The 15,398-nt window shown below is 31.7% G+C and overlaps 1 protein-coding gene across 2 annotated transcripts; it reads left to right on the top strand.

Annotated features, from left to right (window-relative positions):
* Positions 1 to 4,472: 4,472 nt before the first annotated feature.
* LOC121778101 (ubiquitin carboxyl-terminal hydrolase MINDY-3-like) lies at positions 4,473 to 8,993 on the top strand. 2 transcript variants are annotated; one of them, XM_042175389.1, is made up of 7 exons: positions 4,473 to 5,183; positions 5,607 to 5,685; positions 6,191 to 6,342; positions 6,538 to 6,661; positions 6,874 to 6,993; positions 7,688 to 7,759; positions 7,861 to 8,993. In XM_042175389.1, the coding sequence occupies exons 1-7, from the start codon at positions 4,768 to 4,770 to the stop codon at positions 8,677 to 8,679; spliced, it is 1,782 nt and encodes a 593-aa protein (XP_042031323.1). In that variant the 5' UTR covers positions 4,473 to 4,767; the 3' UTR covers positions 8,680 to 8,993. The 2 variants fall into 2 exon arrangements, with proteins under 2 accessions (XP_042031323.1, XP_042031322.1); XM_042175388.1 differs by having other exon boundaries at positions 6,808 to 6,993.
* The last annotated feature ends 6,405 nt before the right edge of the window (positions 8,994 to 15,398 follow it).

The raw sequence follows: 15,398 nt of genomic DNA, 5'->3' as shown, positions 1-15,398 counted from the left end.
AGAGTGCATATTTATTTTTTTTTGTAACTTTTCAGAAAATATAACTCGTGGGATTCAACGCATAGCAAACAACATTGTCGCCAACGTCGACAGGTAGAGGGGATGCGACGTATGTTAATTTTAATGGATGATTGACGAAAAATGAATCAATAAGGTGGATGGATGTGTGCAGTGGTTGTCAATATAAAATATGAATAGATGGCCGGCGAAAAATGAAAGTGAAGAACTCCGAGTTGAAGCAGAGCCGCCATATAATGGAATTAAATGTAATTTTTTGATACTCATGAACTGATAATAGGCTCAGTCAACCCTTGATTCTCATCTAACATTGTTACTCTCTCATTCGTCCAAAAAAATAGACTAAATTGTAAATGACACAGATTTTAATGCATAATTGGTAGAGTAAGAGAAAATGTGAAAATTTGATGAAAGTAATGTTAGTGGATTGTGGGGTTCCATATGTAGAATGTTGTGCAAGTTAGTATTGATTTGAAATTTTCTATTTTAGAGTTAGTCTAATTTTGGTGGAAAGATATGTAGGGGATAAACTACTTTCTAATACATTTGCATCAATTTTCAATGTAATGGGGATTGTATTTGTAGGCTAGCAATTTGGAGATGGTAAAGATTTTGGTATTAGGTTTTATACTTTTATTCATGGTCCAATCTAATTAGTAGGAGTATTTTCTTTTGCAGCATCCTACAAATTCAATTTGAACGGATGTGAACTCTACACGTATTACCATGATATGCGTTATAAGGAATAAGTTTTACAAGATAGACTCAACCGAAGAGTTGTGTAGGCAATGAGCTGTAAAATGCCAATACTCAGATTTTATTGCACCGATTAATAAAAGTTTAAGAAAGATGCCCTCCAAGTTGACTTGGTTCCGTGCAATTTTACAAGATACACTCAACCCAAAAGTTGTGTAGGCAATGGCAATGAGTTGTAAAAATATCAATTTTTTTTTCTTACAATTCTATTCTTAGATGAATTATTTACCATACATTACTTAGTAGTATTCACTTATTAAATGTATGTTCTAGAGTGGAAAATATTGGATCACAAATTGATACCACATCGTAGAATAGAGAGAATTTTAGAACAGTGTATAAGTGCTGTCTAATCTTAATTTAATTGAATAAAAAGATTTTTGAATTTTTTCCATTACAGTGTGAAATTATCCACCTTATATATTATGCGTAAAGAGTAAAAAATGGTTAAGTGATGAAAAATGTAGGCAAGTTTATTGCTCCGTATTATAAATAAGAAAAAAGAAATAATTGGAGAATTCTATTATACTCCATATTTTAGTGGTCTCGATAATTTTGTCTCTCGTGACTCATTAATATCTAGAGCAAAAAGTATGAAAAATAAAAAAACTCTCATATGCGCACACCATATCATATGGACAAATTTATCTACAACTTGCATGGCTTCGACAAACTTGGCTTGATACGATGCACGACATCCAACAAACATCTTGTATTGTTGTTAAAACGTATTCCCTCCGTTTTGTGACAGCGAAGACGTTTCATTTCGGCAAGCAATTTAAAAAATATTGTATTAAAAGGTACTCCCTTTGTTTCCTTCTTTTATGGTTTTGTTGTTTTTTTCTTTCCTTCTTTTTCTCTCTGGTGCCATTGCTTTTCTGCTGTTGTTGGTATCTTGTTCTTAGTTGAGCTGGTGGTGTGGCATTTTGTTGAGGGATGGCTTGGTTGAACCGTTGCTGGCTTGTAGTGTTTTTTTTGCTTAGCTTGATGTTTTTTTGAAGTGGCAAGTAGTAGGAGGACTTTGCAGTCTTTTTGGTGTGTCTTTTGTCGTTACTTGTTCATTGGTTTGTTAACGATTCTTTTGCTCAATGCACCTTCAACTTGAGCATTTCTTTTGTATAAAAAAAGAGTAAAGGAAGAATAATGTGTGGACTGAAAAAGATAGTTGACGAAGAGAGAATACAGTAAAAGACAAGAAAGAAAAAGAGAGTATATGTGTTGACTTTTGCTAGAAAATGAAATGAGTGTTAACTTTTTCTAGAAGAAGGAAATGACTCCACTATTTGAAATGTACTAAAATGATAAAATGAGTCAACTCTTGTTGAACAGAGTAAGTATAATTACTACTATTATCCAATTTTATGAAAATAATCATACGAAGTGTTATTTGCATTTAAGAAAATCATTTGCTATTGAAAAAAGCATAGTTTCATATCATGATTTATGTGCTTAGTTCAGTGTGCCACATAAATCACAAAAATTAATCACCACTTTTATTTCAAAATGTACACATCTTAATATAATACTCAGATGTTCGATTATATATGATACATAGATTTCTATATAGTACAATGACTTCAAAATATTAATATTAGTGATTATCTCATGCATTGACTTCAAAAATATAGTGAGTCATTGCTATGTAACTTCAAATTTCAATCAAATACACTGTTAATAACTAATCTGTCTAATACAATGCGTTGACTTCAAAATATATAGTGAGTCATTGCTATGTAACTTCAAATTTCAACTAAATACACTGTTAATAATTAATCTGCTATATTATACATTATCCGTTCCAACTTATCAAACCTGTAGTAGTATTTCATTTTGGAACTTCTTACTATATTAGTCATTTCCCTAATTAACTTTGATTAATAGGATCCTTAGTATTTTATTGTTAGCAGCCCAAATTAAGATTGATCCTAACAAGTTGATCTTGGCCGATGCAATTATTAGCCTAATTTGTTTAGTCCGACTAATATGTGGCTCGTCTGTTGTATTTACTCTTTTGTTTATTTGGATATTTTTTTTGTCTTAACATAATAATAAGCACTAATAAAGCTACTAGTACAACATAACAATATTTTGAAATCTTCTGCCTTTACTTTTCACTTTCGTTTATACTCCCCGCGTTCTTGAAAATTTGTCACTTATTTCTATTTCTGTTCGTCTCTAAAAATTTGTCACCTTCCACTTTACTATTTTTTATAATAGACCCACATTCCGCTAATTTTTTCAACCCACACTCTATTACATTTCTTAAAATCTATATTGGATCAAATGATGACAAATTATTAGGGACGGATGGAGTATATATGTTCCATGTTTCCCTTCAAGTTTTTTAACGGAATTGTTAGCTTTAAACCAAAATATATTATTTGGGACCAAAAGATAACAAACTTAATATAAAGGACTAAAATTACATTTTTAGGACAAATGTAAATGACTAATATTGGACTGTAGTTATTTATTCAAAACTATCACTTGAGTGATTGTTTGGTAGCCTAGATAAGACCAAAATATATGAGTTATTTGGTTGTTTGATAGATAAAATAAGGTCCGTGTTAGGCCATCAAAGCCCATCTCAATCCGCTGAGGCCCTAAGCGAATTAGTTCAAAAGAGTGAATTATTTAACAACCCAAAAGAGTGAGATAGCATATCCTTATCTTAAAGTACATCTTAATTAATTATCTTGTGCTAATTTAATATGCCTACGAAATATACACGGGATGTGGACAAAGGAAAACTTTTGCACTTGAAAGTAGGAAGTACGTGGGCCACCAACTATTCAGGCCCAATCATTGGATTTGGGCCAGAAGAGCCCAACTCAGAAACACGGTTGCCACTTGCTACCAATCTCTACTAGAGTTGCATAATGTAGGGATTTATGGTTGAACTAGAAATTACTATTTGGTTAAGAACTGGATTGGCTGTTCTAACCGGTCGGCATATTAACTCTATTAGTCCGATATCATGTTCATTTTTTCAAAATCATAACCATTGTTTAACCCACTAATTTTGACCTAAAATCAAGAATCATCGGGGAAATAGTTTTGAACCAGAACTATCATTTATTTTTCTACACAAATTTCACTTCCACTTTTTTTTGAACCAAAAAAAGTTGATTCGAATCGAATTCGTCGATTCTTGAACGGGCTACTTCGTTAGATAAACCAAGTTGCATTTGTTATTAGTAATAAGTAAAATAAGAGATAAAAAAGTATTTTCTCCTCTTAAATACATCCCTCCAGCCATTATTCCAATAGAGGATTTGCCGATTCTTAATCGTTATTCTCTTTTACTCTACCGCAAAGATTAATGTTATCATGAATTATTGGTATGATAACAGTATTATCTTTATTCAAATAAAATAAGTAATACTAATAAATGGTGGAATCTTTTATAACCGACAGAAAGGATAAGGTAGATTTGAAGGGAGAAAATTCTTTGATCTCTCATTTCCCCATTGAGAATTAGTTGCCTGATTCGTAAATATATAAAATTTATTAACATAATATATTCGTTTATATATCCCCACAAAATTCACGTTAATAATGTGCCAAACCAACTATATTCCGTTAGAAATATTCCCTTTTAGCTGTTTTCAGTTGCATTTTGTACCAACTTTCTGAATAAAATGGTTTAAATAAGGCATTTAATTCTATTTAATATCGTCAAAAGGATAGAGCTGTAATTGCCGAAAAAGCTCACGCACGCAAAACGTCGCCGTATTTAACCGGAAAATATTCTTAGATTCAAAACCCCACACAGTGTCTTTCTCTTGTTTTCTCGTTGAATTCGTTGCGTTGCAATTGAAACCAGATATTTACGCACAAACTGCAATTCAGTTTCTAATTTTTCCACTTGATTTCATTTACGTTTACATATAATTATTGCAATCAGAGCCCTAATTTTTCGATCAGGGGTCGGAAATTTGTAAAACCCTTGATTCCCAAATTTACGTATTGTGCTGGTTTCCGGCTTGATCAATGTCGATTGTGGATCAGGAAGATGAGGATTTGCAGATGGCGCTGCGACTGAGCATGCAACAGCACGAGTCGCCGGAGCCGAAGCGGAGCAAGTCCAAGGAGGACTCCGGCGCGGGCGATTCGGCGGAGGAGTCTCCGGAGGCGAAAACTAGGCGGAGGCAACGGGAATTAATGGCTGCTGCTGCTGAGAAGCGGATGGTTGCCTCCTCGATCGTGGAAGTTGTGGAGGATGTGGATATTGTGGGTCCGGATGTGGAGGATAAAGGGAAAGGCGTGAGCCTGGATGAAGGTGAGTCCAAAGATGGAGATTCAGGGGTGGAGCTACCGTTGGCGGAGGCGAACCAGCTTTTCTCGATGATTTTTGGCGAAGGAGTAAGTAAAGACGTGCTTACGCAATGGTGCAATCAGGGAATTAGGTAAGAGTTGGTTATGTTTTGAAGTTACACTGTTATGTTTTACTGAATTCATATATGAGCTATTGATGTACTTATTGTTTAGTTCTAATAATCGAATTAAGAGTGTGATAAGCTTAGTGAGTTTGCTATTGAATACATGTTATTTGTAAATTGATTGGAGTTATCTGTGGAGTGTGCTTTCTCCACATTGTTACCTGTGGATGTGTTTTTTATTGTTCTATGAGTGACCAGTTATGAATTTACATGGGTCATTTTACTTAAGTCAAATTCTTCAATCGAGGAAGAAATATTTTACAAAATAAAAATTTATTTTCTCGTTGTGGGAATTACTATAGGTTGCCCATGATTCAACAAATAATCTGCATTGCAAATGAACTTGTGCTGGTGTTCTGTTCTGACATGGTGGAAATCGACTCCTTGCAGGTTTAGTTCGGATCCTGAAACATCTATGGGGCTAGTACAGCATGAAGGTGGGCCCTGTGGCGTCTTAGCAGCTATACAAGTAATGATTTAACTACTAGTCTCACCTCTCATGGTGATCACATTTACAAATATCATTTCCATGCATTCCTAATTTCCTAGTAAAATACTATACAGGGGTAGATTCGTCGATTGGGTGCATAGGTATAAAGGAGGGTAAAAAGGAATATCTCTTATGTTGAGAGGAATGATGTATAGAGGAATTGATGGAGGACTTCTGATTTAATTATAGACATAGGAGGTTGAAATAGAAGGTGGAAGGATAGTAGTACAGAGGTGTCATTTTCAAGTGTTCTTTAGTTTTGGTTATATTTGTGTTCCTGTGAAATCATGCGGCAAAGTTGTGATCTTTTTTGGGTTGAGATTATTGTTTCTGATTAGTTAGCTTTGATTCTCTCATCTTCTATTTCTGTGTTATTTGCACTGGAGAATTGAAAAAAAATCCATTTTCCATCTTTACTTTCAGTGTATAACTTCTATTCCTTGTCATGATTTTCTGCTAAAAACTCGAACTCTTGGCAATGCAGGGTTTTGTGCTCAAATATCTTTTATTTTCTCCAGAGGAAACCGGTAATGCTGTGCCAAATAATTTCTCGAACTTGGCTATTAGAAGGGAGTCGAAGAGTGTGCCGGTTCCAGCTGATATTTTCTCATCACTTTCAGAGGAAAGAAAGTCAAGGTCTCAAATTTCTTAATCTTTTCTTTAAAGCTGTTGTTTGGCTTTTCCTGAAAGCTCATAAATATCTATAGGTACTGTTCATCTTTATTTTATTTTTCTGCTTTAGACCTTAAAATTATGCATAAAAAGAATAAGAATAATTGTTCTCTAGTTTGTTCATTTGTTACTGAGTAAATTCTGCTTCTTTTAAAACAGAGCCTTGGTGAGGAGTATGAGCGAAATACTCTTTCTATGTGGAAGCAATAAAGCAGCAGTGATAGCATCTTTGAATGTTCTTCCTGATGAAACTGCAGGGGCTGCACAGGGCTCAGAGGACGAGGTGAGTCTTGTGCAATATTCCTTAGTTCATGACTTCATGCAGCATTCCAATAGGGCCTCCCTCCTGTTTGGGTAATTGGGTTCTTCTGATTAGATTGTTTATAGCTCTTGATTCTCTTATTAATATGTACGACCCCTGTTACTTAGGTCATTGCAAAGTTACTTGGAGGTATTTCTGTTGAATCGGGGTCTCACTTACAGAAAGTTCTGCAGATCAATACCTGCACTTCTCGATCAAGAGCAATTCAAGTGCTTGAAGCGTTGCTTCCTGTTTTTCGAAGTCGCTTTGGAGCATTGCTCTTCTTAATATCTGCATTATTATCTCGAGGACTGGTATACTACTCTGCCACATCAACAATTTGTTTCTGATTTACATTCTTCCTAATATATCAAGTAGAAAGGAGCATAGCTTGGCTCATTAAAAACATCTAGTGATAAATTTGACTATTAACTTTGGCTGAAATAGCACATATCTTGGTAGTATTGATTTTAATTATGTCACCAAAAGACAAAACCCCCTTGACGCTTTTTCGTAAAAGAATTTGTTAGGTAGTTTTGATACTTTGTTTGTCATGCTAGTGTTTGGTGTGACTCTTGATGCTGTAACTGTATCTTACCTGCAAAACTAACTAGTAGTAATTGATTTTTTCTTATGAAATAATCCAGATAGATTTTGTAGTCCCAATACGCTAACCCAGGCTATGTCTCTCCATCTCAAGAATGCAGATAACTAACTGAAAGCATCTTATTTTGATAAATTAGGTTGACATTGTAATGCATTTCGCCAATCCAGCTTATGACCTTTTTATTTTTAAGCAATGGTAGGGAATTTTGATAAGTTAGGTAGCCATCTAATGCAAATGAATGTCATGTGGCAATACGAAAGAAACTAAAATCTTCAGGATCTGTTATGCTAATCTAAGACAAGAATTTGAAATGAATATCATGTATCCTTGCAGTATCAGTTAAATATCCATTTTTGATTTATTACATTTTAATTAGTGCACTTCTTGTTATTTTTCTTTAGCACACTGTTCAAGAGGACAGGGATGACCCGTCTCAACCATTAGTGACTGCTCCTTTTGGGCATGCATCACAGGTATTAATGGATCAATACAATTTTCCTTTGTGCTTAAAGATTGTGTTTTTTTTGCAAATTTTGTAGTTTTAATACCATCTGACCTCTTAACATGGAAATAGGAAATTGTGAACTTATTGCTCTCTGGGAATGCTGTTGCTAATGTGTTTGATGGGAAGATTGACTTGGGGGATGGCATGTCCGTGAAAGGCATCTCAACGACAGTACAAGTTGGATTCCTCACTCTGTTGGAGTCCCTCAACTATTGTAAGGTTGGCCAGTATCTTAAATGCCCAAACTGGCCGATATGGGTAGTCGGAAGTGAATCTCACTACACAGTCTTATTTGCTCTCGACACCAAAGTCCAAGAGGAGAATGAACTTGAGAATAGAGAATCACAGATTCGGAAAGCATTTGATGCTCATGACCAAAGTGGTGGAGGCGGCTTCATAAGTGTTGAAGCATTCCATCAAATTATCAAGGAATTGAGGATTAACCTTGCACGTGAGAAGGTCGATCAGCTTTGCAGTACAGATTTCATCGTATGGAATGAGTTGTGGCATGCTCTACTTGATTTGGACCAGAGTTTAGGTGGCCTGAAGGACCCAACTGGACCAACGGGAAAGGAGGGTTTTCATCTTTACCATTTTAATGGGATTGCCAAACTGAGTGCGAGTGGCAGCCAGGCATCATCTGGAAACGAAATCCCGATACAAAGACCTAGATTAACGAACGTGAGAGTAACTATTCCACCAAGATGGACGTCTGAGGAAATGACAGTTAGTCTGCCCGTGGTATCTACCCCAGGTACAAATGAATCCAATGCGACTCAAGTATCTTGTCCTCAACCTGCTCAGCACGCACCTCTGGTCGATTGCATTAGGACGCGATGGCCTAGTGCTGTATGCAACTGGGACGGGGATGCACCGAGCATTGTCTGATTTCTTAATCAATTTTTCTTTCTTGCAAAATGGGATGAAATATGGCTCCATTGATCTGGGTTTGAATCCATGTGCGGTAAAGGATGGTTTCGATTCATCTTTTCGTGTGAGGTACAAAGTAAATCGTCTCGACGGTGGCATGATGGGATCTAATTTGAAACTGGGGTTTAGAGGAAGATGAGAGATTTATCTGGATTTTGTTTGTTATTGTGTTGAATTTCTACACCAACATAACAATTGTAAGTAAACCTTTGTTCTTCATGGAGATATATCTTTTAAAACTTGAGGAAGAAATGGGTATACGATTTTAATGTGATGGTTTTAAAACTTTAAGAAAATCGCTTTGGTTAATAATGTTTTTATTTTCTATAAATCACTATTTTTGTATAATAGTGTCAATGTATTAAGTCAAAGCATGTATTTACAATACCTACATTTTTTACAGTTATGTTGATCTTAATATTATTTATAAATTATTTAATTATATACTACATCATTACACCCTAAAAATATAACTATTAAGGTTTTAAATATCACATCCGTGATTTGGACCAGAAATTGCAAATTTATTGATCATTGAAAAGTGGACGTTACAAATTGGGTTGGGACCTCCACCATTATATAATTTTATATACGGATCATATTCCATACTTTTATCTCTTTGATATTTTTTCTTTTACAAGTTGGCCTTACAAGTATTCAAGAGTTATTATATTTTTTCCTAGTAATAATTATAGGATAACAAAAAAGGAAAATTAATAAAAATGAAAGGCTGCATCTTGTCCGCATATGAGACTCTGACCTTCTAAATTCAATCGTGCACATATATTTCACAACAGAAAATATCATATTATATTTTTGTGTTTATACCTATTGCTAAATTTTTTCTTTTCTTTTTATCCTCCATTTTACGTAATTCAGGTTCTTATGTTCATATAATTTTGGATCAAATACTCAATTTGGTTGGTCTAAATTAATTGAATTTTCCAAATGATAAGATTGTGGGTGAAATTGGCCATCGTTTTTGTGAATAGAATGGTGTGTAGAAAAAATAGAAGATACTAATTATAAAGTAGAACCTTATCCATATATGTAAGTCAGATCATGGAATGTGACATTCGTAACGGCATTTAAATATAATGATATGGACAAGAGCTTCACTGCTGTTAAATAGCAACTCTCTTTCTCTCTCACACACTCATACACACACACAGAGTGAAATGGTGGGCTGTAAAATAGGTGGTGGATGTTGATTTTGGGCCTTTTAAGTTTTCTCTATGGGCCCATCAACAGTAATGTACTATACGTTACTATTTTCTTAACTTTTACTGCATTTTCTAAATTTGGCTTCTCCTATTTCACTCTCTTCTTCTATTTTTTTTAAGAGGGAACATCATTTTAGGTCAACGAACTTTGCTAAAGTATCATTTTAGGTCCGTGAACTTTGAAAATCTTATTTTAGGTCCGTGAACTTTGAGTTAGTATCATTTTAGGTCCTTTTTACTATTTCCAAGTTTTTTGGGACGAAAATACCCTCAATACCTTAAAATATATATATTTTTAATAAATTTATCATATACTCATATTTTTTATAAATATCTTTACAATATATTTTTGACAAATTTTTTAAATATAATTTGACCTTAAATATTATCACTTAATTTTGTGACATGCAAGTAAAATTGCTTCTTCAATTTTTTATATTAATTTTTTTTAAAATTGAATAAAGAACTTTTCTTTAATAATAAAAAAAATTGAATAAAGATCTTTTTATAAATATCTTTACAATATATTTTTGACAAATTTTCTAAATATAATTTGACCTTCAATATTATAATTTAATTTTGTGACATGCAAGAAAAGATCTTTATTCAATTTTTTTTTATTAGAGAAAAGTTATTTATTCAACATTAAAAAAAATAAGATAAAAAATTGAAGAAGCAATTTTACTTGCATGTCACAAAATTAAGTGATAATATTTAAGGTCAAATTATATTTAGAAAATTTGTCAAAAATATATTGTAAAGATATTTATAAAAAAAATATGAGTATATGATAAATTTATTAAAAATATATACATTTAAGGTATTGAGGGTATTTTCGTCCAAAAAAACTTGGAACTAGTAAAAAGGACCTAAAATGATACTAACTCAAAGTTCACGGACCTAAAATAAGATTTTCAAAGTTTACGGACCTAAAATGATACTTTGTCAAAGTTCGTAGACCTAAAATGATGTTCCCTCTTTTTTTAAATATATAAGAAATAAGAAATAAGAAATACGAAATATTTCTGATGATTATCGTAAAATTCTACAATAAATATCTCTTTTACTTCATACGTGTATACGCACATCTAATTTTATTTATATTTTAATATACGTATACAATAGTACTATATTGTTAGACATTATTTGAAAGTAGAATACTTTTGTTGATGCTGATTTGAGATAACTAATTTCAAATTAGGACCCCTGACCTAACATATATGATAATACACTCGCAATTTAATAAGGATGTTACTGTAGCAATGATATAACTTTTGTTCCCTGATTGAGGAAATGACTTTAATCTAGGTGTTTATCTTATCTTGTTCCTAATATGAAATTCAAGAAAACAATAATTATAGTTTGCATAATCATAATTAATCACTCGACGTTTCTAGATTTAGTAACATAAATTCAACGCAGCTTCATATCCTGGGTCCAATTTACCCATTTGCTTCTATTTTGGGTTCACATGTTATTACGACATAATGTAGCTGGCCCTACACTATTGTTTTTCATTCATTTTTTATCACAATATTCACAATCATATCTTCGTATACATCCATCATCTTTACTGCTATTATTTATAAATATCTTATTCTATTTATTTTATTTTGTACATTAATATATCCTAATTAGACTTATATGCGAATTAGATTTTTCATTTTAGTTCTTTATTAAGTTCATATACTAATTAAATTTATATGAAAATTATATTAATTAATTTATATTTTAAATTGATATGCTAATCACTAACATAGTATATTGACATATTAATCTCAATTGAATCCCATTCGAATTGTACTAGGTATCTTCATACATTCATACCTGCCATGCTTGTTTCGAATTTCGAGATGAAATATTCTCTTGAGAGAAGAAAACCACAATGTTATAAATTACAGTAATTTTTTTTCCATACAATAATGTCACTTCAAATGTATAGACATAACTATTGATTAGAAAAGTCCGACTCAATATACAGGCTCAACCTAAAAAAAGGTTTGAATCGTTAGATGGATGTTTTGGTTAGAATTACTACACTATTATTTGTCAATTTTTTTTATTATATCAAAATATAAACTACAAATTAAATATTAATTCATTCATTGTAAAACAAGTCGTTAGAAAACAATGGATTCATGGAATTTTTGTTTTCCATGAAATTCTAATACATGACAACAAATTGATTTAGTAAATAAACGAATTTCTTATATACAGATCGTCGTTATATGAGAATCGAAAATAGTTCATATTTTAAATTTAAAATTAATTTTAATTTTGTCCAATATCCATATGTATTGTACTTTTACATGTAACGTTACACATACATGTCAGTTTATGGTTGAATCGGTCGATATGGTCCGATTTTTAAAATATTGGTAAAAGTAATTAAATCTAAATAGCGTTGAGTAATGAATGGGTGAACATATAGCTTTGGTTGTCTTAATTATCCCATCACACACCGTTTGCAAAATACACACTTGCTTATGCTTTACATCATTATTTTGGCTGCGCCTTCACAAGCTGTAATATAATTGAGATATATGTTCAAATTTTGTGTAATTAACAAACCCTAGGATAAAAAGAAGAGAGAGAAGAAATTAAGAAACCCTAGCTAGGAGAAGGAATCCTTTATAAATTCGGTTATAACTAACTGTGTCTTAAACCAACATCATTATTACCGCAATTAACTCACTCCACATGGTTTTTCCTTAGCTTATTGATCACACAAACGTTGGTTATTACTACCACTTTTTTTGTTGTTAATTCTTGTTTCAAGGCTATCTTGATTATTAATCATCATTGGGTTATATGTATGATTGTGGCACAATACAAATGTCTCATAATGTATTGTTTAGTATTTTTTGTAATTATTACTGCACAAAATAATATTACTCCTTAGTTAAGATTTCACCATGATTAGAGGAGTTGAGAAGGGGGCGGTAAAAACTTTTGTTGCTACCTATTTTAACATAAAATTATAAAAATATCCTAAATTTTATAAATTTATTGGGTGCTCATTGGTCCCCCACCTCAACATGTAGTTCCGGCTTTATTAAAAATATAGTATAATTTTTTTTAAATTCCATTTTTCAAATAAATTTACGAAGTATTATATTAAAATATATCGAGTATTTATTTGCAATAAATATTGCTATTAAGATAGTTAATTTAGAGATTGGAAATAATGAATCCGACATCAAAAAATACTTACACTGAATTTTATTCGAAACCATACCGACCTTCATATCTTTAATTAGGGACTAAGGATTCCACCTTAGGAATCTTTACTGTATAATGTGTATAATTAGAGAAAACAAGAAAATACTACATATTTCGTATATTAATAATCAGTATGTTGATTAATTAAATATACTCCACTGCAGGCTTCAAAAAAAGGGGGGATGGAAATAAATTAAGATTGTAACAAATTAAAGACTTTTACTACTTATAACTAACTCCATACCTATGTTTGCTTATCCAACTCAACTCTTGAATAATAATAAAAAAAATACTACAATCTTTAAACATAAATGCAAGAATCCCAGTTTGGTGGGCTGCTAATTAGCTAATGACAGATAAAAAAAATAGAAAAGGGTTAAAATCCACATGGATGACACATGATTTATGTCTATATTCACATGCTAGTTCAATTAATCCTTTGTGTACATGTAACTTTTTAACATGCCCCACCTTCATATTTTGTTATCAGACAACTCATATTGGTCCCTGTCACAATCCCTAAATCCTCTACTTAGTTGTTGGAGATTTGATTAATTTTATAATAAATAACCATAATAAAAACTTGTAAAATTGTACCTCCTCCGTCCTAAGTTACTTGAGTCGTATTCCTTTTTGGGTTGTCCCAAGTTACTTGAGTCATTTCTCTTTTTGGCTAAAAACAAAACATCTAATCATACCTATTTTATTCTTACTTTTACTTTAATCTCTCTTCTTTCTCTTACTTTATTCTCTCATCTACTTTATTTAACTCACTAAACACAACTTTCTTAAATCTCGTGCCGAAAAGAAATACATCAAGCCTCAAGTAACGTGGAAGGAGTAGTAGGATGAAAATAAAGAGAATTGAAATTGATCTGAAATCTTGTACACGTGTAAGTATATATAGCTATGTTTTCTGTGCTGGATGTAACAGTTAATCATTATGCTATTCCATAATTGATAATTTGCATGTGGTATGTTAGATGCTTTCTGCCTATTTTTATTAGGAATAATATTTGAAGAGAATTTTAAAAAGACAAACCCCCTTTTGGAAAATTTGGGAGAAGCTCTATTTACAGATTTGGAAGAATTATTGAAATGAGGTTCCATTCACTACTCAACCCAACTAATTTTCTCAAAAAAGGATACCAATTGTTTTTAGTATTTTGTTTTAGTTACTTATCTTTTTGAATACGTATGTGGGGTGGAATCTAATAAAAATTAGATTTTAAATAAGAAACAAGATGCCTCAAAACAAATTATACAATATGAGATGCACAAATAACTATATTTAACTAATGTGGTTATTCATAAATGTTAGATTGATATCTCCGCCTTATTCTTAATCTTATTTAAAAATAACTATATTTTAAATCATAATTAAGAATCAATAATATCTATTGAATTATTGATCTGTGAAAGCATGTCATATGAAAATATTTTATTAATTAATTTAAATAGAAAAATTAAGATAGCGGTGAAATATCTTTGAATTACTCCACCTTCCCTTCTAAATGTTTTTATAATTCTTACTAGTGTTAAATTACATTTAATTAAAATGTTTTTATAATTCTTATCAAATTACATTAATTAAAATGTTTTTATAATTCTTAAATTACATTTAATTTGATGATTATTTGTGAATGAACAAAATAACTTATAAAATTGTACCACGGTAAAAAAAATTAAAGAAAACGGGGACCAGCTCTTAATAAACATGTTACTCATAACAGAAAATATATGAAAGCAGTGTACCTAAAGTTGTACTATGTTTGGCTTTGATGCGTTATATACAATTTTTAAAGTCACAATTAATTAATATTAAATGATTACGAAAAATAAAAGAACGCAACTGTATCTCTATTATTCACTATAAGCAATCATTATTGAAAATATAAATAAAAACTCAAATGTTCTTGCCTACCTAGGCCTAGGGCTTCTTGGGGTCGGATTCACATAATAATTCATAAAGAGAAAAGTACAAATTCAAACAATAAATTACACATTATTGCAACTAAGCTTTTCAACCTACATAATTTATTGTTGTTGGTTAGGTAACTGCCGCATTAAACTACAGATCCAAGAGCATAATTAAATATAAAGCCACGAGATTATTACTACTCGAGGCCGAAGAAAAATGAAATATTTTATCCTCGATATGAAATGATATTCTATTCCAATAGATTAGCTAGGGTGAAAATAATATTGTTTTAAAAAAAATTATGATGATAT

This window comes from Salvia splendens, chromosome 19 (assembly GCF_004379255.2).
Source record: "Salvia splendens isolate huo1 chromosome 19, SspV2, whole genome shotgun sequence".
NCBI classification, from domain to species: domain Eukaryota; kingdom Viridiplantae; phylum Streptophyta; class Magnoliopsida; order Lamiales; family Lamiaceae; genus Salvia; species Salvia splendens.
The sequence above is the reverse complement of the archived record's forward strand: the minus strand, read 5'-3'. Positions and strand labels throughout refer to the sequence as shown.

Bases quoted from the DNA above. Each gene is read 5' to 3' on its own strand.
- LOC121778101 (XM_042175388.1), top strand. From the start codon at position 4,768: ATGTCGATTGTGGATCAGGAAGATGAGGATTTGCAGATGGCGCTGCGA. The intron at 5,686-6,190 runs GTAATGATTTAA...TTGGCAATGCAG, and splicing joins GCGTCTTAGCAGCTATACAA to GGTTTTGTGCTCAAATATCT. The intron at 6,662-6,807 runs GTGAGTCTTGTG...CCTGTTACTTAG, and splicing joins CACAGGGCTCAGAGGACGAG to GTCATTGCAAAGTTACTTGG.